The following is a 24,383-nucleotide window of genomic DNA, read 5'->3' on the forward strand; positions in this document are numbered from 1 at the left end:
TTTTTTGTTGCCGCTCTATCAGAACTGTAGTCACCACCATGTCTTGATGCTGCTTGTTTAGAGCTTTTAGAGCACACATCCCATGCTTATTTCGCATGGCAGTTATTGGTGGCGGATTGGAATTATTTTTGGTGGGGTGAACCTATAAAACTGTATGTACACTGAGCACTCGAATAAAGGTATTGTGTGTGCAGTGAAAGTATGTCTTGTTCATGAGTTTGCTTAAACACAGCTTACACATGAAGTGCAGGGTAGCCAACCAGGCACATAACCTGGTGGACCTACTCTGCCTTTCACTTCTTGTTTTCTTCCTACACATGGACTCTTTTGTAAATATCCAGTAAAAAACTGCATGTTTGAGATGCCAAATACTAACGTAAAGGAGCGATGTTAAATAGGTGCCAATATTGGTGCACCTGTGCCACACCTTCTGCGGGAACAATCCACTTGCATGGTTGGTCCGTGCAGGCATTCCCTTATCCCCCAGTTCAGCAACGATGAGCAGAAGGCCAGCGACATGCTGACAGGTCTCGCTGAGGCTGCAAAATATAAAAGAATGCAGTTTTTCTTCGCGCTCGTCAATGCACCCACATTTCTGAAACAAGATTTAGGCACTGTGCCAATCTAAGAATGTGCGAGTACGATTGAGTGCCATGTGAAAAACGACGCAAACAGAAGGCTGGCCAGTCTATGTACTTTCATGTACATTTGATCATTCGTTTCCAATAAATTTCCATTTGCCAGTCTGCGCTCGCCTTTTTTTCTTCTGTACGTGTCAGTTAGGTTGCGCTCTCTTCCACCATGACTTCGAACCAACTCGCCCAACTATCTGCCTTGATATTACCACGCGCGAGTGAGCCGGAGTGCACTAGCTCGCGGACGCACGCGCTGCCCATATTTAAGCTAATATAACGTATAAAAGAGGTTGGCGCATGCTTTGAGACATGAGCGCTCGCAAAACACCCTGAATAACCTGCCGCGTACATATAGCGCATGCGGAATTTGGGATACGGTTTCGTACACCACAAGCATCCAACACCACAGTTTGGCGAAACAGCACGAGACGAATATTTGTACGGGTACATTTGCTGTTCCATGCAATAACTAAGAGTTCGGGGAATGCTAGAGGCAGAAAGTACTCACCCGGCCACACATTCGCAGTGCGCTCCGGCAATGTCGCCAGCGGCTTTTGCGAACCACGCCGTAACCACGTAGACGCCCGACTTCATGGATGGCGTGCACGTAGCTCGTATGAGGCCAAGTGCAGAGTCCGCGGTGTTCACGTTAAGTTTTATGTCGTTAACGTAACCTTCTTCGTTTAAGGCCCATCCGCGGTGTGCCTGACGAACGGACGAAGTGTTGGCGTGCAGATAACGCCACGCATTGCCGCTCGTTATGCGGCCCTCCGAGAGTCAGTCGTCCATCCAGTTTGCAAAAAAGGTAAGGGAATGCAGTCTTCTTCAATCATATTTAAAGCAGGTCATGCGCAACTACCAAAGAGCATCGACGCTTTCACAAAACGTGACAGAAGCTCCGTGAACACAACGTCGGGACTCGATGCCACGTTACCAAAGCATGGCTGGAGTCCTGATGTTTTCCAACCAAGCGGCGAGGCGCACGCTTCCCGTTTTTCGCGCTAGGAGGCGCTCCGACTTCTGCAAGTGGTCAATTCACTCGTCCGACAGTGGAGCCCTTGGAGTGACCCCATCTGTCGAATGTGACTGCACTTCCATGGGCGCCTGCCATTGGAGGAAACTGACGACAACTGAGTGAGCTCGACGATTGGCCGAAAATGAAGTGACCCCGAGACACCGAAGGGGTCAAAAGCAAGAGACAGGGAGCAGAGAGGTGGGTTCCTTCATTCCTTCATTTTGAACTGTCTACATCATAGAAATCGGGCTTTACTATCTGCTCGTTTTGTCGTTGTTCGGCTTGAATAAGTCAGAAGATTTTCCATGAGGTGCTGCTGCCGCTCGACGTGTTGCTGCTGCAGACGAAGCATTTCTAGCAGGCATGAGTCCATGTAAGAATCGGTCTTGCTCGGTGCAGTTCTTGTTGTCAGCTGCACCAGCGGCGTCATGATGTGTTCTTGAAGTTCGGAGTGCTTCATTCTTATCTTCACTGAAGCTGCTCGAACATCAATCTCCTGCAGCGTCTTCCCAGCCTATTGGGCGACGAACTCGCGAAGCTTGGGAGTCGTGATGTTTTCGGAGAAATCATACTTGACGTTTTAATCCACTTCACACGATGAAAAATACGACTGATGTTGCGCGTCTCTGGCTATACTCAGAGTTATTCACATAATAGGGGCTTCTATCCTGTCATACTGCGCAAATGTAACATTCCCCGATAAGCGTGCACAGAACCAAAGCACGATATCTTCCTTCTTCTTCTTCTGCTTCTTCTTCTTCCCCCCGTTCTCACCAGATTTGTTCTTTGTCATCACGACCCACTACAACTTATACCTACTGACAAACGTCTGTGAACGTCTCTGCAACAACGTTATTTTTGCTCATTATACCCGCCACATTGGCTCACTGGCTCTGGCGTTCCGCTGCTGGGCACAAGTTCAGGGGTGGGATATCTGGCCGCGACGGCCGCCTTTTCGATGGAGGCAAAACGCATAAAGAAAACGCACGTGTGCTTTTTATTCGGCGCGCTTTATGGAACCTCAGCTGAACAATATATTCCGAGCCCTGCACTAAGGTACACATAAGCCCACTATACGGTTTCGTCTTTCATTCATGCAGTGGCTTGTTAAGCCATCGCAAGTTTTTGGTTTGTATTCCACCCGTCTGGCGTCGCTGTCTAGTCACGCGATCGCAGAATTTTACCCGGGTTTAGTCACAAACTTCCTTGCACGAATATTCTTGGTATGCCATGATGCGTTGCAGGGTTTTCTCACACGCGTACTAATATACAAACAAAGTACAGCTAAGCCGGAATCTGGAGACACCGTCCTTCGAGAACCAGCAAAATATGCATGCTTCAGCTTGAACACATTATCGTAGCTGGCTTGGCGCACCAAATTTCGACCGGTACTTGCCGGATAAAAACGGGCACTTTCGCAGTATGAAGCAGCAGGGGAGAATCAAAGAGCAATGTTCACAGCGGCACACTTTTCTCTCTAGTTCGCACAAACACATGCGTTCTGGCAGGATGTAGATCCGTGGGACTATTAAAACAAGGAAAATTAAGCAGCCCGTGTTTCTGCAATGTTACGCGATAGCTTCAGTAATTAGAAATGCTGGATTCTCTTCCTTATAATATGAAGAAAAAATGTGTGCAGCGCGAGCAAACACGCAACTGTTTTGTAGACGTAAAACTTGCTTTTCCCAGCGAAACTTTAGGCCCTAGCGACATCGTAGGCGTCATAGATGAACGAAGCGTGCGGCAGCTGCACGAGGTGAGCGCTATTCATTTCAGCAGAAAACATCGATCCCACACACATGCAACTTTTTCTGTCATAAAAGTGAAGTCATGAGAGATCTCACTCTAACTGCTCTTCGCGGAAACCCCTCCACAAAAACGTGAACAGTATTCACATCAACGCGGAGGCTTAGCTTTTACATCCACGCACGTCAGAACCTTTGCCCTGTCGTTGCTCTCGCAGTGTTGCTGAATTAGAAAGTCAGATTGTTCTGTAGAGATGTACTGCATTCAATATGATCTCCTGCTCTAATAGGAATGGACCACTAGTTAAATGTTACTGAATATTCGCTTGTTTCTACTTACCAGGCGGAAATAGAACTGTTTTTTCAACAAATTGCAGCGTTACAGTTTTCTATGCCTCACTTCACCCGTGGTAAAATTTGCATGGAAAGTCAGCATGGATGCCGACTTATACGAGTAGCAATAGCCCTAAATGAACGCGAATAAGCAGCGTTCTCACACAACCTGAGATTATTCTGGAATTATTTGATTTAGAGGATACGCAGGTGAACTGGGACAGCAGCTGCTTCAGGCTCCGCGCAGATGTGTTGTCATAATTGTTGGTTGGTGACGGCAATGGAGGCCTTGGGGCTGCACGTGTCAAATCACCACTGTGGGCTTTGCTCAGGCCTTACAGCTGTCTACGTTGTTCGGTATTCCCATTCAATGAGTCAACATACCTGATTGCAAGGCGCTGATAGTGGTTATCTCTTGTCAAGTGACAATTGATTCCTTGATGGCGTATCGTCAGGCATTACCCAAGATATTGCTGCTAAGCATTTTATTGCAGCTGACATTTGATATGAGGAGTCAGTGGGACCAAACAAGGCAACAACGGTGGCTAAACCGTGGCTTCAAGCAACCTTCCAGTTGTATCCTTGAAACGTGCATGCACTCTGTTTCGCAAGCCAGTTTAGTTAGCTCAGCACATTCCTCCGCAGTGCACTGCTCGGGTGAAGATGTTGTGCCGTGGTCCGCCACCCAGCAGTTGAAACATCACAGCAACTGTTTTATTTTGATAGCACCCCAGCGAATGTATTTTATAAGAACAAGGATAACGCTTGCAACTATAATGAAAGAAAAAGCACGTAAGTTTTATGTGTCAGTGTTTATTTCAAGTGAGTTCGACATGATTCCAGAATTTTCTTTGGTAGATCTCCGTAATGTGATAGTTACAATCAATGATAGTGGCAGCTGAAAGCTAACCCCTAAAAGGCAATAGTATGAAAAACAAATATTAAGTTGGTGCTGAAGTTTTGATACAGATTACCTACGACCTTAGCAGTTTGCATGGAGATCCTTGGAAAACTTAGTAAGCTCAACGACGGCTGCTATGAGATCCGCCATCTCCACCATTTAAACCGAATCTTTCGTCAAAGTGCTTGTGGAGATCTAATGTAGAGGTATTGTATGAAAGGCCAGACGACACATGCGAAGACAGAGACACTGAGTTTGATTCGATGAATGTACTGAATTTTATACGCCTGGTATGACGATCATACATAGCAGTTTCAATAGGCAGTGTACATGAAGAAAATCAAAAGCCAGAGAAACAGGAAGAGGAAAAAGGGAAAGAAATACAGGTAGGTTAGCCACTTTCGGTAGCTGCTGGCTGCGCTAGGCAGGGAATGGGGTAAAGGGAATAAAAGGTAGTATAAATGAGAAAGTCAAAGGCTCACTTCCCCGAAAGAGCTTTCAGCCTTTCTTTTATTTGGCGATATCTTTCCCGCACAAAAAGTCAGTTCTGGGACTGTATTCCGCGTGGCACTCGCACCGCCTGACCAGCGGCGTAGGTTTTCCATTCTCCCTGGGGCGGGGAGCGTCTGGCTGAGAAGTTTTCCGGCTAGGGGGCCGGGCGTTTTTTAACGCATTTCTTTTTACGACGATAATTCTCACTAGTGTAATTTGGCGGGTACTTTTCACGGCGTATGTCCATCGCCATGTGTCCATCACTATGTGTTCATCGCCGGTATGCCGGTGCATGCGCCACCGAGCACACACATGAAAAACACAATGCTTGTGCCAGCTAGGAAGTTGTGCGGGTAGAATTCAGGTCCTTCTACTTATGAAACAGTAATACACTCGGCCACGAGTATTCTTGTAGAGCAGGCACCCGTTCTTACGGCAAGCGTCAGCCTCAGCGTGACCGAGAGAACGAGCACAGCGACACGAAGACGAACGGAGAGCACAGTGGGGGAATGAAAGATGCGAGGAGGAAAGCGGAGAGGAGCATGCAGCACAGCCAGGAGGCGGAAAGTGGAGGAGGATATGCCGAAAATGGTGAGGATGGCGGAGTAGCGGCACGACTAGGCATGTGGCCAGCGCGTAAACAAAGCGCTTGCGTGGGCTTCAAACCTACTGCGCATGCGCTACTTCGCCTGCGGCGCCGCCACCGCTAGAGAATATCCTCCGCGCCAGCCACGCGTCGTCGTGTTCACAGTTTGTTTTTGAACAATGAGCGACGCAACTGGTGCAAATGCTTCGTCTGCCGCTGCTGCTAAACGAGCTGCCCGAAAAGAGGCGCAGCATCTCCGCCTATAACACCTTGTCTTTTAGGATATATCGCGAATTCTAAACACCTAAACATGTCGGCCCAAAATTCGCCCCTGGGGGTATCGTAATCGTTGGCGAAATCTTTAATACATGTAAATAAAGCCTGGAACTGAAGACTATCAGGTCAAACGCTCATGAACAAGACAACGCACAAAACAGTGTTGGAATCGACAGAGGCTCAACCAAACACATTGGTCGAGCATGTACAGTCATGGAGTGCTTAAGATGCAGCAACCACACTGGTTATCTCGCAACATGGAATGTGTTTTCGTTGACAGATGCTCGTTTGAGAAAGAATTGTCCGCCACAAGATCTACGTCTACATGGCGAGCAAGCTCTTTCTCCCAGTGCAGCAAAGCGGTATGGTTGAGTCTTGCTTGTCCATTGTGAAAGGCATGTAATTATTCACTCTTCGGAGGCACGAGAAAGATATCTCTGAAGTGCGAGAAGTGACTTGAATTGTCGGCGCAACTCGGAGAAGCTTAGCGACTTCGGGAAATAGCGTCCTCAGTGGTTCACCATCAATCCCCAAGAGAATGTCTTTCACGTCTTGAAATGTTGCAACTGTCACATTACTTCATAATGTCCACCAAGATTGCTTGATGCAGTTCCAGGCGGCCAGGCTCAAGGGCCCCCTTGTAGCACGCGCACAAATAGTGTGTCGGCTTCTCCCATCAGAATCTTTCCCGCGTGTGTCACGTGATGCCACAGTTCTGGCGAAAAAGGCTTGTGCAAAGATGCATGCACAGCGTCGGCAACTAGGAAGAACCGTTGCCCGTACAAATCTTCCGGAGAACGGAACTCGTGTGCGTGCGATCTTTCATCGTAAAGACGGGGTCCATGCCTTTTGTTCTTGGGAACGCTTGCATTTTAAAGCTTAATGTCAAGCGCTTTGCTTGACACGTCGCTCCAAAAACTATAAATGTTATCGCGGAGTTAGGCAGCACTCTCTTGGATGACCAGCCGTGGTTGCTCAGTGGCTATGGTGTTAGGCTACTGACCACGAGGTCGCGGAATCGAATCCCGGCCACGGCGGCCGCATTTCGATGGGGGGAAATGCGAAAACACCCGTGCGCTTAGATTTAGACGCAAGTTAAAGAATCCGAGGTGTGGTTGAAATTTGCGGAGTCCTCTACTACGGCGTGCCTCATATTCAGAAAGTGGTTTTGGAACTTAGAACCACATCAATTAGTTTTAACTCTCCTGAATGGTTTTCATTAAAAGTTCTGCATGGCTAAAATGCAGGTCCGTTTTTTCGCAAAGCCGTGTTAATAGTTTCCAGTTAAAAAAAACAAGTACCGTCGGTCTAAGCATAAAGTAGACATTTAATTTTCCGAGCACTTTATAATAGCCTTCTCCCTTTCGCTCCTGTCTCGTTCTTTCCGCCCGACGAGTCCTTGTGTAGAAATTCGATTAGTTAGAAATTGGAGCTGTAGTAATCCATCTGGTTTTCCAGAATTGCCTGTGTGCAGGATTCTACTCCTTCCGAAACTGCTCGAACCAGCTGAGACGTTTTCGAGAGCAACTCACAAGATTTGCAAGGCTAATCAACCTGATGAAGTCCCGGCAGAGAGCAATTTTAATCCACAAGTCTTGCAATTCCAGGTTCAGTGTGTGTGCGAGGCAATGCACGTAATACGCTCAAGGTTCAGCATGCTGCACTCGAGCTTGAAGCCCACTACATTTATCAGAAACATTCGCGGCTGCATCGTAGCGCTGCCCACAAAGGTTCTCGATTCGCATGTTGAATATACACAGCACATCTCTCAAAGTGCAGAAGAGAGTACGCGCTTTGGTGTGCGCGGTCACGTAAAAGCCAACAAACACCTCCTCCGCTTCCAGCTTTTCTTTGTCGTATCTAAGACAGAAAGACACCTGTTCATGCGCGGTTATGTCGGAAGTCTATTCAATTATCATGGCATTTAACCCAAAATTCTGCACTTCGTTCCTTAAGGAGCGAAGCACGGTATGCGCAAACAGCTCCAGCATTTCACTGTGGTTGTCTGGCGAAATCCACTTATGGCCTGTCGTGCTTAGCCATGTGGATAACACTGGTACACCATGTTCACGCAGCAATAAAAGTTGCCTCAGGTTGCTTTCCTCATCGTCATGACCGTAGAGTGCAATATATTGACATACCGAAAAAACGAACAGATGACAACAATGCCGACAGAGCTCAGCGCCTTCCTTTTATTGGCAGAGATTTGAGTCGGTGGGTACCGATGCTACATGTCCGGCGCTTTTCGCTTTGAACGCCATTGAAGCTATAAAGCGTTGAATTTCCATGGCAATTCAAGCGTTGCAGCGATATTTCTTTTTCTTTTTGCAGTCCTGGAAGCCATCTTTAAGAAAAAGCTATGTGCGAATCTCCCTCGAGATGAATATGGGAAAGGAAAATAGAGATGAAACTATCACTAGCGGTTACGCAACTGGCACAATACAGTTTACCAGTCTGTACAATTGTAACGACCCGTAAGTAGATTCCCAGCTCTTAAAAAGCCCCTCACTAGGTCTGGCCATTTTGAGCTGACAAGCGTAGAACATGCAATACGCGCTAACGATCGTGTCTGCTAAATATTACTTCGCTACGCGCCGCGGGAGAGATCTGGAATCTTAAACCGAACGCCGTTTTGTCTTCGCCTCGCGGCCGCTGTGCTCCAAGTCGGAAGGTGACGTACACGTGCTAGTGCGCCTACGTACACATGCTTGTGTTGTGACATCGCTCATAGTTATACGTGACCTCGAGAATTATTCAAAGCGACATCTGTTATTCGTGTATTCTGTTGCTTGAATACGTACCGCAGCATAACGTATGTACTTCCATCTCGTCTGCTTGTACCGACATCCTCCAGTCGCGCGGGCAGACTATGTCATTCTCTACCGTGTTCCAGCGCGCGATCACGCTCTGTGATCCGCTTGTCCTGCCTCAGTATTCGTGCAACACTGACTTTACCGCTAGTCAGGGGTCCTCGTGCAGAGCGCTCAAAGTCGTGCGCTGTGCGGAACCAGACAATCGAAACCGCTCGCACGCGACGCCGTCAGCCTCACTGCACTACGCCACAAGAAAAAGCCCAGAAAAAAAATCAAGGCGGGGCCCGTGACGGTATGCCACACGCATTTCTCGACCTCCGGTACGAGAGAATTCAGGGAAGGAATTTCGCTTGCGGAGGATAGACGGGGCAAGTAGAGTGAGTGTCTCGCTTGGCAGTGGCACTCGCCTACTGAAATCATGGGTTCGTGGCACTTAGCTATTTATATCTCGGCAATTAATTAACCGATGTGAACGTTTTTTTGCAATAGACCGCTCTATAGATGATAGGTAACAACGTCCAGCGTTATAACCGAAATTTACTATGTGGCCTAGTGAGGCGCCCTTTAAGGTAGCCTTGTCCTGCCTAGCTTTTAGTGGGCGGCGGTCTTACCAACTGCCGTATTGACTACCCTGGTGCTCTAAAAGCAGACCAAGGGAGTCAGCTGCGGCAGTTGAGGTCACATACAGGGTATGTCGAGGTGATTCTACGTTTCAGGAAATTGATGCTGAGGGACTCGCACCGATGCTCAAGCCAGCCGCAGAGGTCCTGCAGGTCTGCGCTTTGTTAGGTGTAACTCTGGAAAGTGAGCCGTGTGATCTGGGAGTGTCGGATGGTTCGATAGACTAACGACCGAAAACGTGCAGCCGCACATAGATGGTAGGAACTTGGTGACAGCCCAAACTAAAGGTAAGCACTGCCGCTCGGCGTTGGAGTAATTTCTCTCGGCAGGTGACAGCAGACGGCTGGCGTAAGCTATCACGCACTTCGTACCATTCTGCTGTTGGGCGAGAACAGTGCTGATGCCATGACCGCTTTTGTCATTGTGGACTACGGTTGGTGCAGATGGATCAAAGTGGGCAAGTATGGGAGGGGTGGTCGGAAATCCGTTGAGAGCGGTGAATGCGTCAGCTTGCTAAGGCCCCATGAGAACGGCGTGTTCTTCTTTAGAAGCTCTGTCAACGGCCGAGTAACGTCGGCGGAGTTTTTGACGAAACGGCGAAAGTAAGAACACAGGCCGACGAAGCAGCGCACGTCAGAAGCAGATTGTGGCACGGGGAAACTGCGTACGGCGCGAACTTTTTCCGGATCTGGTTGGACCCTGGATGCGCGAACGAGGTGCCCGAACACGGTAATCTGATGGCGCGCGAACTCACAATTCGCGGATTTCAGTTGGAGGCCGGCTTTTAGAAAGGCCGCAAGAAAGGCAGCGATTCGGGTAAGGCGGCTGCCAGACGTGGGAGGAAAAAACAATAGCGTCGTCAGTGTAACAGAGACAGATGGTCCATTTGTAGACTCGCAGAAGAAAGTCCATCATAAGTTCAAATGTCGCAGGAGCATTGCAAAGGCCAGAAGGCATGACTTTGAACTGACATAGGCCATCCGAAGTGATGAAGGCCGTCTTCTCGCGGTCCATTTCATAAACTGAAATCTGGCCGTAGCCGGATCGAAGATCGATGGACGAGAAGTATTTAGCTTTGTGCAAGCAGTTCTAGGCTTTATCAAGGCGTGGTAGTGGGTAGACGTCTGTTCGGGTGACCTTGTTTAAATTGTGATAATCGACGCAAAAACACCAGGTACCATCTTTTTTTTTCTTCACAAGGACGACAGACGAAGCCCAAGGGCTGCCTGGTGGTTCGGTGACCCCTTTGCGGAGCATTTTGTTCACTTCTGATTGGATGACTCGACGTTCAGCATGTGATACACGATAGGGACGCCGACAAATAGGATTCGTGTCTTGAGTGTTGATACGGTGGTGGACAACAGATGTTTGTTCTAAAGACCTGGCGCCGAAAGCAAAGATGTCACAGTATGATTCGAGGAGGAGACGTATGTCCGTGGCTTGAGCGGAGGCTAGGTCAGGTGCAAACATCGCGAAGTCATTCGTTAGGGAACCAGAGCTGTGAGCTGCAATTGGCACTAAGAAACCACGCTCGGCATCCAGATTTCATTGTCAAATTCCGAAGTATTACAAACGCTGGCCAAGAACATGCCGGCCGGAAGCGCTTGCGGGCACAGGCTGAAATTCAGAAGCGGGAGAACAACACCGTCATTAGTAGTCGCCACCAACGTATGCGGAAGAGCAATGTTCCGGTTCAAAAACACGTCGATGATGGGGCGAAGAACATATTAACCGTCAGGAATTCGTGGCTGCGCGGTCAAAGCGATGTAAGTGACTCCCTCAGGTGACAGACGCACATCGTGAAGCGAACACAAGTGCAGTGGAGCGGTGCTTAGAGCATCGGCGACTTGAGGCAGTTACAACTCAAGAACGCCGGTTGCGCAGTCGATGAGAGCGGAATGATGGGAAAAACATCCAATCCAAGGATATGTCGTGAGGGCAGTTGTCGATCACAGCGAAGAGAACAGAAGTTGGGCAGCCGGCTATAATAAACGCGCAGTACACATTCCAAGAACAACCAGCGCGCCGCCGTCTGCCACACGAACTCGGGCAGCTGCTGGGGCGAGGACCTTCTTTAAACGTCAACGCAGGCTAGCACTCATCACAGATACGTGGGCTCCAATGTCGACGAATTCTTGGACAGGTACGCCGTCTATTTTAACGTCAATTACACTCCTCTTTGTGGGCACAGACAAAGGATTTGCTGCAGTAGTAGGCAATGCAGCACCACCTCTGTGGGCTGCATTTCTTTTCGAAAGTTTTTCGAAAGGGTGCGGCGAAAAGCCACAGGGGACGAAAGGCAACGTGGCTGCAGCAAACGGGAAGTTGGGTGACGTGTTTGCGGTGAGCGAAACTGGTGTCCGCGCGGTGATGGCGAGCGACTGTACCACGTGTTCCTAGCAGAGTTGTCGGCGCTGTTAGATTTGGCGGTGGGCGAAACATTGCGGGCATTTCTATTAAAACGGCTAGGATGAGTCGGCGTGCGAGGTGTTGAGGGACACGAGTTGCGACAGTATCCATAGACATAACCAATGCGGCGACAGGTGAAACATATCGGCTGATCGTCCGCGGTTCTCCACTTAGTCGGGTTGCGATAACGTGGAGAGGAGCATGGGGGTGGAGCGAAAATAGTCGAATGTCGTTCGTTGGTTCTGGGGTTAGTGACAGCAGAGACAGAATGTAGGCCATGGTTTTCAAGTTCCTGCTGAACGATGGCTTGCGCGAGGGGAACTCGAAAAGCGGTAGCATCACGGCTACGCGAACAGAAAGCTGCGGGCGCCATCGCGTCCAGTTCACGTCAAACGATTCGCACCACGTCCTCTGATGGCAACTCATGCTGCTGTGTGGGCTGATCTTCACACGTCGACGTTGCGGCAGTATTGGGAAGTCTGGTGAATGGGACCAGGACCCGTCGGCTTTTGGCCTGCTCGAACTATCGGCACTCTTTGATGATAGCATCAACTATAGAGCAGCTTTTGCGCATGAGCAGATTAAAGGTGTCGTCAGCAATTCCCTTGAGCACATGCCCTACCTTCTCAGTTTCTGTCATGTCGTCATAGGGTTTACGACAAAGCGTCAGAACGTCCTGGATATACGAAACATAGGACTCTGTGGGAGATTCGGCACGAGAGGCCAATTCCTGCTTTGCGGCAATTTTAAGGCCGGCTGGTTTGTCAAACAACTGTTACCTTCTCTTTGCATTGGTCCCAGCTGCTCACCTCCTCTTCATCGTTTTCGAACCACACCTTTACCGTGCCTCTTAGGTAGAACAACAGGTTAGCTAGCATAAGCGTAGGGTCCCATCTGTTGATTCCACTCACACGTTCGTACATGGCCGCCGACTCTTCAACGTCGGCACGATCACTCCTGCAGAAGTTCCGGGATCCTTGGGTTGTACAACCACAACCGAAGGGGGCAGCGACGTAGCGGGCGAAGGTGACGTTGGAGGCGGCGACGACGTTTATCTCGAGTGCTCACCGTCTTTCATGGTGAGGACGGCGATGCGACGTCCACTGCAGAGCTCCGTTTCCAGCCGTTGTAGCCGCACCTCGCACCAACATGTGACGGGGATTTCGGGAGTAGTAATGACACTAGTAACAACATGCAGCAGCCAGCGTGTCATTTTTGACGCAATGGGCATTTTTAGACGCAGCCGAGGGACATCTAACTGCGGTAGTTCGAGCGACGTACTAATTGCGTACTAATTTATTTCGACTGATGAATAAACCCCGCGAAATATCAAAAATACCACGTGGCTGCACCCCCACCCACATTATAAGACAGCCGCGGAGGGCTCCATCTTTGAATCCTAGCCTGCGCAAGAATTTTCTACCATTTATGGCCTCAAAGCTTCATGCTAGCGTACGGGATGTTGCCGCGAAGGTAACAATTTCCAAGTTACTAGTTTGGAAAATTCTGAATAACTCGGCCTTTCACTCGCACCACCTTAATCATTACCAATGTTTGGAAGATAGGTACCTGCTGAACTGTCTAGGTTTCTTGAACTGGGTCCTCATGAAAGCCGATGAGCCACCGGACTTTATGAGCAACATCATGTGCACAGATGAAGGCAATCTTTGCAGAAGCGCCCAGGTTAATATGCATAATGCACACATTCGGAGTGACTCCAATCCTCACTCGGTAAAGCGTACTCGGCACCAGTACCAGTGGGTGTTCAATGTTTGGTGCGGAATTTACTCCGGTGCTATAATCAGTCCCATCTTTTTCGATCATACACTGACAGAAATTAGTTACGTGGAGGAAATCCTTGAAGGAGTGATGAATGAGTTTCTCAGCAAAGTCCCGCTCTCACGTCTTCCCCTTCTGTGCTATTAGCAAAGTGGGGCACCAGCACACAACAGCAGCCGAGCACGAAACTTGCTCGATGCGAGTTTTCACGTGCAACAGATTGGAAGGCAGGGACCTGTAAATTTGCGGGCTAGGTCACCTGACCTCTCCACTAGATTTTTTTCTTTTAGGTTATTGGAAATGCCATGCTTACATGATCGAGACGGGTGTCAGAGATGCTTAGGGCAAAGATAATGGATATCTGCCATTGAATTCCAGCGTTGGTCATCAAGAAAGCCACTAAAGATACGCTTTCTTTGAAAGTTTTTACTTCTTTGTACTTATATTTTTTTACATAAGCAGCTATTGTGTGACTTGCCTCCGTACTTACCTTGCCCCTCCCCTCTGCAATGTACGACCGTACCTTGAAGGTATAATAAATAAATAAATAAATAAATAAATAAATAAATTGTAATGAAGAAGAGCACAGGAACAAGGCCAGCCAGATCGTCTCTTCCATGCCTGCTGTGCAACTAGTGGGCCAGCCGGATCGCCAGTGCTTGGCACGAGCGTGAGCCATTCGGGCAAACAGCTGTTCCTGCCCTACGTCACCTGCCTCCTCGGTTACGAAGAGACGTTACCCTTGGAACTGTTCAGTGCACCCATTACAATTGGTGGAGGTGCTGGGTACTCAAGAATATCTACACCCTGGAACTCCGGTCTCGGACTGTGCCTCCCGTCATGCCTGACTCTCCCCAGCCGACGCCGCCGCCACCCTCCGTTGTCTGCGCTGGCGCTGTTCCGCAACGCCATCCAGCGGTTTTCAGCGGTATGGATGAACAGGACGCCAATGACTGGTTGGCTACATCGAACGGGTGAGCTTGCACAATCGATGGGATGATACCGCCGAGTTAAATGCCATCATATTCTACCATGCGGGAGTGGCTCACCTGTGGTTTAAAAATCATGAAGCCGACTTTCAGTCCTGGTCCGCGTTCAAGACCAGTTTCGCTTCAGTTTTCGGTCACCCTGCCGTCCACAAGTTGCGCGCCGAACAGCGGTTGCGAGAGCGAGCGCAACAACCCGGTGAAACATTCACCTGTTATATTGAAGAGGTTCTCGACATATGCAAACGTGTGGATCCGTCTATGCCGGAAAATGACAAATTGAAGCACATTTTGAAGGGCATCGCTGATGACATTCTCCAAATGTTGATGGCCAAGAGCCCGCGCACCGTACCAGAGCTCATAAACATGTGCCAAAGCTACGACGAGTTAAGGAGGCAGAGCGAGTTCACTAGGCGCCCCTCAGTGGCTGACGAGGCCTTCTCTTCCATGACGGCCTTCTCTGATTGTTCCTCCTTGCTCACACAAATCCAAGCTTTCGTGCGGGAGGAAGTTGCACGTCAGCTTTCTCTGCTACCTTTCGCTGAGCTACAGCAGCCGCTGCTGCAACAGCCTCCTACACAGCTCGCTCCTACTCTCCGGCGGGTTATTGAAGACCAAGTTGCTGAGGCTCTACCAATGCAGCATCAGCAGTACCCTGCCGCCGTGCCACTTACATACGCATCCGTCGCCGCGCAGCCCCCTCGTCAACCACTCGTTGCGCTACATCCTCGGCCGCCACCACCCGTTCATAGTCCCGTTCATCGACCTGCTCCTGCCTTTACTAATCCTTGGCGCACGCAAGACAACAGGCCCATATGTTATGCCTGCGGTATTCCCGGCCACGCTGCACGACTCTGCCGCCGCCGCATGCTGCACTCTAATGAGTTTGTGCAGTCGCCTCCCTACGCCAACGTGCAGCCTTTCCACGACAATTATTTTAGTCGGCGCTCAGATAGGCCACCAGCCGAGCGCCCGTTCCTTACACGTCGTTCACCTTCCCCGCATCGCCACTCGTTGTCCCCCATGTGTCGGCGCCCTTCACCCACGCAAGAGGAAAGCTAAGCGCCGCAGTTCAGGAGGCAAGAACTGTGTCTCCATCGATCTGCACAAGTCCTCCATTGTCGCCTGCGAACGTTGTCTATCTTACTGTTGACGGCGTCCCTACCGTTCCGCTAATTAATACTGGAGCAGCCGTGTCTGTCCTAAACGAACAACGAACGCCTCTCTCGCGCTTTACGAAAGGTTACGACGCCACTTTCTCGGTTTTCTCTTCGCACAGCAAGCGCCTAGCCAGTTCAGCCTTCAGCAGCATGCACAGCTAGAGTTGTTATTCAGGGCGTTCTCTATATTGTGGAGTTTGTAGTTCTCCAGTCCTGTTCTCACGACGTGATACTTGGGTGGGACTTTCTTTCGCGAAATAACGCCGTCATCAATTGTGCACGCGCTGAAGTCGAATTATCGCCTCTGTGTGACGTGCCCCTTATCGGCGCCACTTCTTTTCCCGCCAAGATAGTTCCTCGAGAAGACATCGCCATACCGCCGTACTCGTCTGCCGTTGTTACCGTCTTCTGTGGCGCTTTCTCGGAAGGCGCTGTCCTCTTCACTCCTTCGGAACTCTTCATGACCCGCAATGACGTTCCCCTGCCTTTCGCCGCGCTTGACATTTCAGCCGGTTTCAGCGCCATCGTTGTCTACAATCCGCTTCCTACAGCCCTGATGGCTCTTCGCGGCGAAGCACTTGGCCATGTTCAGCCTACTGATGACATTTTTATAATCGACGTGCCGGATGCTTCGTATGCAGAGCTCACCGACTTCTGTGCACATTCCACTTCTGCTCCGCCATCACCTGACTTATTCACACCTTTCATTGCCGATGACCTTACTTCCGAGCAGCGCTCCCAGCTTCTGCACCTGCTTGCCCAGCCACCACATCGTCACCGGCTCCTACGCGCCATTGCGGCAGCGCCCGTACCGCGTATCCGCCAAGGAGCGTCAGGTGATTAGTGAGCACGTGGACGACATGCTTCAGCGCGGCATCATTCGACCTTCCAACAATAGCCCGTGGGCATCACCGGTGGTTCTTGTCACAAAAAAGATGGTTCCATTCGGTTCTGCGTCGATTATCACCGTCTCAATAAGATAACGCGCAAAGACGTCTACCCTGTACCGCGCATTGACGACGCTCTGGACAGCTTGCAAGGCGCTAAATTCTTCTCTACGTTGGATTTACGCTCGGGCTACTGGCAGGTCCTGATGTCAGCAATTGATCGCCCTAAAACTGCATTCATTACGCCAGATGGTTTATACGAATTTAATGTGATGCCATTTGGTCTATGCAATGCATCTGCTACCTTTGAACGAATGATGGACAATATCTTGCGCGGCCTAAAATGGAGCACGTGTTTGTGCTATCTCGACGACATCGTTGTGTTCGCCCCTGATTTCAGCACGCATCTTCTTCGCCTTGGGCAAGTGTTGACGTCCTTGACCAACGCAGGCCTGCAACTGAACCTGAAAAAGTGCCAGTTCGCCGCGCTCAAGCTCATGATTCTAGGTCATGTCGTATCACAAGACGCCATTTGCCCGACCCATCAAAACTTCGCACCGTGGCAGAATTTCCGGAACCTAAGACACCCAAAGAACTCCGCGCCTTCATCGGCCTCCTGTTCTTACTTCCAACGCTTTGTTCGCAATTTTGCCTCGATAATATCACCTCTGACACAACTCCTAAGTGGCGCCAACGACCTATCGTCCTGGTCTCCTGCATGCGACACCGCGTTCGTGACTTTACGCCGTCTCCTGACGTATCCGCCTATACTGCGACACTACGACCCCACCGCCTCAACTGAAGTGCATACCGATGCCAGTGGTATTGGCCTTGGCGCTGTCCTTGCGTAGCGCAAATCTGGCTACTCCGAGTACGTCGTTGCTTACGCCAGTTGTGCGCTGACCAAAGCGGAACGCAATTACAGCGTCACAGAAAAAGAACGCCTGGCCATCGTTTGGGTACTCGGGAAGTTTCGCCCCTATTTATACGGCAGGCCTTTCAAGGTGGTTACTGACCATCACGGCCATTGTTGGTTATCCTCTTTAAAAGACCCGCCTGGACGCCTTGCCCCCTGGGCTCTGCACATTCAAGAATACGACATACACGTCATATACCGCTCAGGTCGCAAGCACAATGACGCTGACTCTGTGTCCCGCTCTCCGCTGCCAGCCGACACGGCCTCCCTCTCCACCATTAAGGCGGTATCCTCGGTGGACATCGACACCTTCGCATCAGAGCAGCGCAAGGATCCTTGGGTGGCCTCTCTTTTGGATCTCCTTTCTGGCTCGCCTGTATCTCCCATCTCCCGCTCCCTGCGTCGCCAGGCTGTCCACTTTGCTGTACGGGATAAACTCTTGTGTCGACGGAACTACCAGCCCGATGGTCGCAAGTGGCTCCTGGTTATCCCTAGGACATTGCGTTCCGACATGTGTGCGGCTTTCCATACTGACCCACAATGTGCACACGCAGGCGTTTTGAAGACGTATGAGCGCCTGCGGCAACGTTACTAGTGGCGAGGAATGTTTACTTTTGTCCAAAAGTTTGTCCGCTTGTGCCCGCAATGCCAACGCCGCAAATCTCCGCCTCATCCGGCCCACGGATTATTACAGCCTCTCCCGTGCCCGGCTCGTGCCTTCGACCGTGTGGGAATTGACCTGTACGGGCCGCTACCACTAACACCCGCTGGAAAACGATGGATTATTGTCGCAGTTGATCACCTTACACGCTATGCCGAAACCACTGCTCCACCTTCAGCGACCGCCAGTGACGTTGCAACCTTTCTGCTCCATCGTTTCATTCTTCGTCATGGCCCACCTCGGGAGCTGCTGAGTGATAGAGGTCGTGTGTTTCTGTCGCAGGTGGTTGAAGCTCTGCTTGCTCAATGCCGCATAGTTCGCCAGACCATTACGGCGTACCATCCTCAAACTAACGGACTTACAGAGCGTTTCAATCGCACCCTTGGTGATATGCTCACCATGTACGTTTCATCGGAGCATACAAACTGGGACATCATCCTCCCATTTGTCACGTACGCATATAATACAGCAACACAAAGTACCACAGGATTTTCTCTATACTTTCTTCTCTACGGTCGCGATCCTTCCCATACCATCGATACGGTTTTGCCTTATACACCAGACGCGCCAGAATGTGCTCCCGTTTCAGCCGTCGCCCGATACGCCGAGGAATGCCGTCAATTAGCCCGAAGGCTCACCTCCACTGACCAACAACGACAAAAAACCAATCGCGATGGCGACGCTACAAATCCGAACTTCGCTCCCGGCACCCTTGTCTTGTTGTCCGTGCCTTCTACCACTCCTGGACTTTCGACAAAACTTCTTTCGCAGTATGATGGACCGTACCGCATCGTCGAACGGACCTCTCCGGTCAGCTATGTCATAGAGCCGCTTACATCGACATCCGACAAGCGCCGCCGTGGACGGGATGTTGTTCACGTGCGCCGCCTGAAACGATTCTATGACCCGCTCGTCTCCACGTCGTAAGTCGCCAGGATGGCTCCGCTTTTGTACCGGGGGTAATTGTAATGAAGAAGAAAAGCACAGGAGCAAGGCCAGCCAGATCATCTCTTCTATGCCTGCTGTGCAACCAGTGGGCCAGCCGGATCGCCAGTGCTTGGCAGGAGTGTGAGCCATTCGGGCAAACAGCTGTTCCTGCCCTGCGTCACCTGCCTCCTCGGTTACGAAGAGACGTTACCCTTGGAACTGTTCAGTGCACCCGTTACAAAATAAATAAATAAATAAATAAATCACAAACCGGCCGTACTACTGTGTAGCTGCAGAAGGAGATCTATTCGAACACGTGCTCTAGACAGCTGTAGGTGTTCGACGGCGCTTTCTAATTCCCAGATAATAAGGACACACTGAAATCTTATGCTCTTTCTTTTTTGCGCAGACGTCCCGATTGCCAATTGGGCACACTTAGAAGTGGTTTACTTACATTTTGAGCACATCGCTTTAGCCTATTTTGTATAGAAGTGGGATATACAATTACCAAAATTAGGTCTCAGTAATAACAAAATTACTCGCAACTACCGTCCACCGCACTGGAAACAATATGCACTAGGTTTTTTTCGAGTAGCCCAACTGCATTCATTAAACCTTTGTGCATGATAGCCACTTGGGACATCCAGTATATATTTATGACCTCTGCATGCAAGTGACAATGTTTCCATCCCTAATAAATATTGTTAATTATTAGAAACGTTCTTTTAATTAATCGCTGGCTTTTCTTACTGAAAAGAGAAGCAATACTAAGACATATCATTCACGTGCATTTGACACGCCGTAGAAAAAATACTCTGCCGAAAGGGTCACTGAAGTCTGGAGATTTTTTTTTTTTGTCATGCTCAAAAGGCGCTCAAAGTCAGTTGAAGCAAGGTGAACATACAGCAGCATATTTATTCTCTAGGTATAGTTTATCCATGCCTTTAAATATAATTGGCTACCTCCTTCTGTTTCAAATAAATAACAAACTTTATCCTGTGCCGATATTTGAATATATTATGTAGAGCATGGTGTTTACAGTGGAAATGTACAACAATGTTGAAGTGAGGAAATACAGATGAGGCAGTCGTCGCTGATGCTTCTGGTGCACTTGTAGCAGTAGGCTATTAGCCACAATAACTTTTTAGTTAATAGGTTGAGGCAACTGAAAAGAAACTTCAGATGATGTGGTTGACAAGACTCTGGCAATGACACTTTAGGTGGGGGGAGGGCTGTGCCCCCTCTGGAAAACTCCGGAGAGGGCTCGGGTCCCGGAGACATCGCCCCCCCCCCCCCCTTTGTTGTGGACACCTATGGTCATGCTCACGTCGCGGGTAAACTCTTTCCTTATACCTCCCCTTACTTGGAGCAGTGCCGCTGCGCTGACTCGAAAGAGTTATTGCATTTTGTACCCTAACTTCTACTTCGCACCCCAACCTTATTCGGCCATATTGAGGACTGTCCGTGAGTAAATGAGTGTTTGACTTCTAGTCAATAACCCTGTTTTGCACCCGCTTCCTCATCCCACCTCACAAGAAAAATTAAATAATAATTGCTAATCTCCCCCCCCCCCCTCGCACCCACCGCGGCAGTGACCCACTATAATATGGCGCGATGGCGCGTCGACAGAGCGCCGGCTCGAAAGCGGCGGATCGTGGTGTGTGCTGCCCAGCACTGCGTGTCCTGTATGCGGTTGCCTGTTGTTGAAATAAGGCAGCAGCTGCATTCAAAGATCGCATTACCAAGAAGCGTAATTGCCAGCCAATTTTGCTTTCCCCGAATGATCTACCACATTCATGCTGCAACAGAACTGCTTGTTGGCCTAGTTGGTGCTTGCTAAAAGACATGTTTTTAGCCGCAAGTTAAAACACCCAAGTAAGTGTGCAGGTTTTACGCTGTTTTATTGTAATTTTCCTGCGATGGCCTTCGCATCCACAGAAACATCTTGCACTAAATTACAGTTATCTATATATGAAGCTATGTATCTGTGCCTGACTTAGACGACTTGTGTTATGCATTCAGAATGCTCAACGGCATCGGTCTTGGGCATTTTCTTTGCTGCATTCCTCGAAAACAAACTGGTGAGATCCGTGCATTCTTCGTCATCGCAATGGCCGGCTGAAGGCTTTTCCCCATCCTGTGTCCTTGCTTCGTGAAACTGCACAAGACAAAGAAGAGGAGACAGTGCAGTTAAGAAATCTTTCAAAACAGTTCACCCGCTTCTAGTCAACGTGTACATTGACCAGAACTTTTGCTTAGGTGGTGTGAGCTTCTGCTAAGGCCGTGTCAATATAAGCATAACAATCAGACGCAAGAAGGCAGTGAGAATAGTACTGTAAACGCCCGGTTGGTGATATCTTTGCGGAGGTCAGGAGGAAACTGCGCAGATGAGAAGACCATAAAATGTGCAGAGTGAAACTTTGGTCTGTCGCGTAATTGGTAGCGTATGGGCTCGTGTTAGCGCCGCATCCACCACTTGGCAGCCCAAAATTTGGAGAAAGAATTTTCAAAGTATAAGCAATTACGTTCAGTGCCCCGATGCCGCGCGCGGGCATCGGCGAATTTTCACGCGCTGCGTACATCCGCATGCCGCTACTAGATGGCGAGAGCCGAGGTGTGCACAAGATCCCGGAGTTGCGCGAGTAACCTGCTGAGCCGGCAGCATTTTGGCCAAGGTTGGGCGCCCTGTAAGGGCCGCACGTCGTCCAGATTGTGAAAAAAAGAATAATTCTGCCCTTACGCGAGCCTATACCGTATGTGCCAAAGCGACCAGACCGTGCCTAAAAATGATTGAGGAAAAAAAATTGTTATCGACGCTAGGGTACTTCATAACAGTCATCATAATTAATTCACAAAATTTCTATGGAGGTCAGCGCACTTTAACTCTCGACGGTAATGCGTTTAGGATTGAATCGATATAGCAACACAGCGTATTGCCATTGTCGAAAGGAGTTATCTATGAAGCGTGTACTGTTGCGGGAGTCCCCTTTGGCGCTTTGCCTCCGAAGTGCTCCGCCCACCGTTACATGCGAACGCGTAGAAACGCGTCACACTTATGATGGAGAATATTTCTCGTAGTCTTCAGAACAAGGAACTTGCTAAAATGCTTTACATAAGTGAATAGATTAAAACACTCCTACAAGCCGTCTCAATGATGACAGAGTATATTCGTCACACGAGAAAAGGAAGAAAACTCCGTCTGCTTGTTGCAGACTTCCTTGGAGTCCGCGCACAGCCGGAGTCTGACATGATTCTTAGGCAGAATCGTTGGCAAGCTGCGCAGCTGAAGAAGTTATCACAAGCCAGAATGCAATAAGTCAATCATATGAAATCTTGATAATCAAGCAAGTTCAATTATCCAATTTGAAACACACAGTGCTGTATATAATCCTGCACCATATAATGGTTTTAACGGGAATAGATGGGTTCGTGCGCGATCACCTATAACATAAGATTCAGGGCTATGATCATAGGGGGCACAGGTTCTTCCTTTTTGTTTTCTGGAGAACGACCCACGTTACTATTGCAAACTATGACAAATGAGCTACGGGTGATGCATCATGCCGAAAAGAGCACCGTCACAGCTCCAATTTATGGCCACTTTTTGACCACTTGAATATTACTGTAGATATTGGCTGTGTAGCCGCGACTTTCGTTCATGATTGCAAAGAAGGGCTCGGAGTACTAAAGCCTAGGGGAGTAAACGGTAGGAAGGGACCACTGAAAAGCGAACCCTGTGAGTTCTCGACCGCGGGCAAACTTAGGGAACCTCCGCTGCAATAAAATATTTTAACAAGGTTATTTCTTTGCCTCAGGACGACGGTTGACTCGTCAATTGTTGACATGATAACGTCCTTGTCGTAGGGATTCCGTAGTAATGCCGCATTCAAGAATTAGGTTGCTCACGCGCTGTTCCCAGACACAATGCTGCATCATTTGTTAGAAGTTCCCTCCATCACCTAAAACAGTTTGCCTACACAAAATGAAACTACCCCATTATCTGGCAATAGCAGAAACATATGTACCGGCAAGGACAAGACGCATTGAAATGCGTCACTGGCTCCAATTTGACGCATCTTCGGCAGGGTTTTCGCGCAATTTAATGCAAAATTGTGGTTTAGATCTCGAAATTCTGCAATCCAGCTTATATTTAGACAAAGCCTATATGTGTTTTTAATTTACATTTTAAGTAATACGTGTGGCTATTGTTAGCATTTAGAATAGTTCTGCCAGCCGCTTGTGCCCTAGTGAGCCCGTGCTCAGGCTATTATTTTTTTCGGCTTTCACTGCCTTCATACGACAGATACGAACAATTCCATAGGAATGTCGCCTCACCTGAACGATACCTCGAGAAAACTTGAAGCGTCTCAAGACATTCAAAAAAGGCACACTGGTTAGATGTAAGTTGTTCTTCGTTTCCTTACCTCCACCTGCGACAAATAAAATGGCGGTTCAAGTACACTGCGCTTGAAAGAGTAAGTCCTCAGGAAATTAAGTGGCGCTTTGACAGAAAAGTTCTAGCAGAAGAGGCAGCCCCCTAATCAACAGGCAGCAGCATCGCATTTCTGCACTACTGTCAGCTGTAGAGATCCTACGGTAAAAGGCAGTCTCTATAGCCCGGCGTCAGCGTATGAAAACTCACAAAAAAGGAGCATTTAATGAAGCATCATGATAATCACATCTTCACATTACTGAGCATTCAATCAGGTCTTTACGCACCATCTACGACGTTAACTAGCTGAAAACTCAAAAGAGCATTTACCTGTGACAAGGCTGAAGATTGTGCCCAGAATAATCGTGAGTAGCTCACCAGACAGGGCCATCCAGTAGAAAGACAATCGGTATAGCGGGAAGACGTAAGGGAGGCTGCACGAGATATTGGGATAGCGCAATAACATGTAAACTTTACGCTGCTTCACCATGTACATTATGACAGTAAACACCCCGCAGGGTAACTACTAGATAGTGCTCTAGGAGCATAAACGTGCATAAGTGTGACTGAAGACCACTGAAGTGTTCGCACCCTGAACAGCTCGCAATAAGTAACGGTCAGCGTCACGTTGCTCGTTTTCAGCGGCGCCCAGCTGGGATAATGTGTCGGCCAAGATAACTCGGTTAACACGTACATTTATATGGGTATTACCCCGATGACATTAGTATAGGCTACTCCAGACGTGACCCAAGCTAGATGACCGTCCTGCCTTAACCAAGAAGTACGTAGCCTACAACGCCTACAAACAC

General features: G+C 49.2%; 1 protein-coding gene across 3 annotated transcripts in view; it reads right to left on the reverse strand.

The window, feature by feature from the left end:
- Positions 1–21,071: 21,071 nt before the first annotated feature.
- The window catches only part of LOC135921737 (sodium-coupled monocarboxylate transporter 1-like), a 135,112-nt gene continuing 131,800 nt past the window's right edge, over positions 21,072–24,383 (reverse strand). For 2 of the 3 annotated variants that reach the window (XM_065456035.2, XM_070522826.1), the window contains exons 15-17: positions 23,905–24,008; positions 23,478–23,572; positions 21,072–21,300 (exon numbers count right to left, since the gene is read on the reverse strand). In XM_065456035.2, coding sequence (XP_065312107.1) covers positions 21,139–21,300; positions 23,478–23,572; positions 23,905–24,008 — 361 coding nt within the window. In that variant the 3' untranslated portion in view covers positions 21,072–21,138. The remainder of the gene's footprint in view (positions 21,301–23,477; positions 23,573–23,904; positions 24,009–24,383) is intronic. The other variant, XM_070522825.1, reaches the window with a different exon arrangement.

The sequence above is a fragment of the Dermacentor albipictus genome, chromosome 8 (genome assembly GCF_038994185.2).
Source record: "Dermacentor albipictus isolate Rhodes 1998 colony chromosome 8, USDA_Dalb.pri_finalv2, whole genome shotgun sequence".
NCBI classification, from domain to species: Eukaryota; Metazoa; Arthropoda; class Arachnida; order Ixodida; family Ixodidae; genus Dermacentor; species Dermacentor albipictus.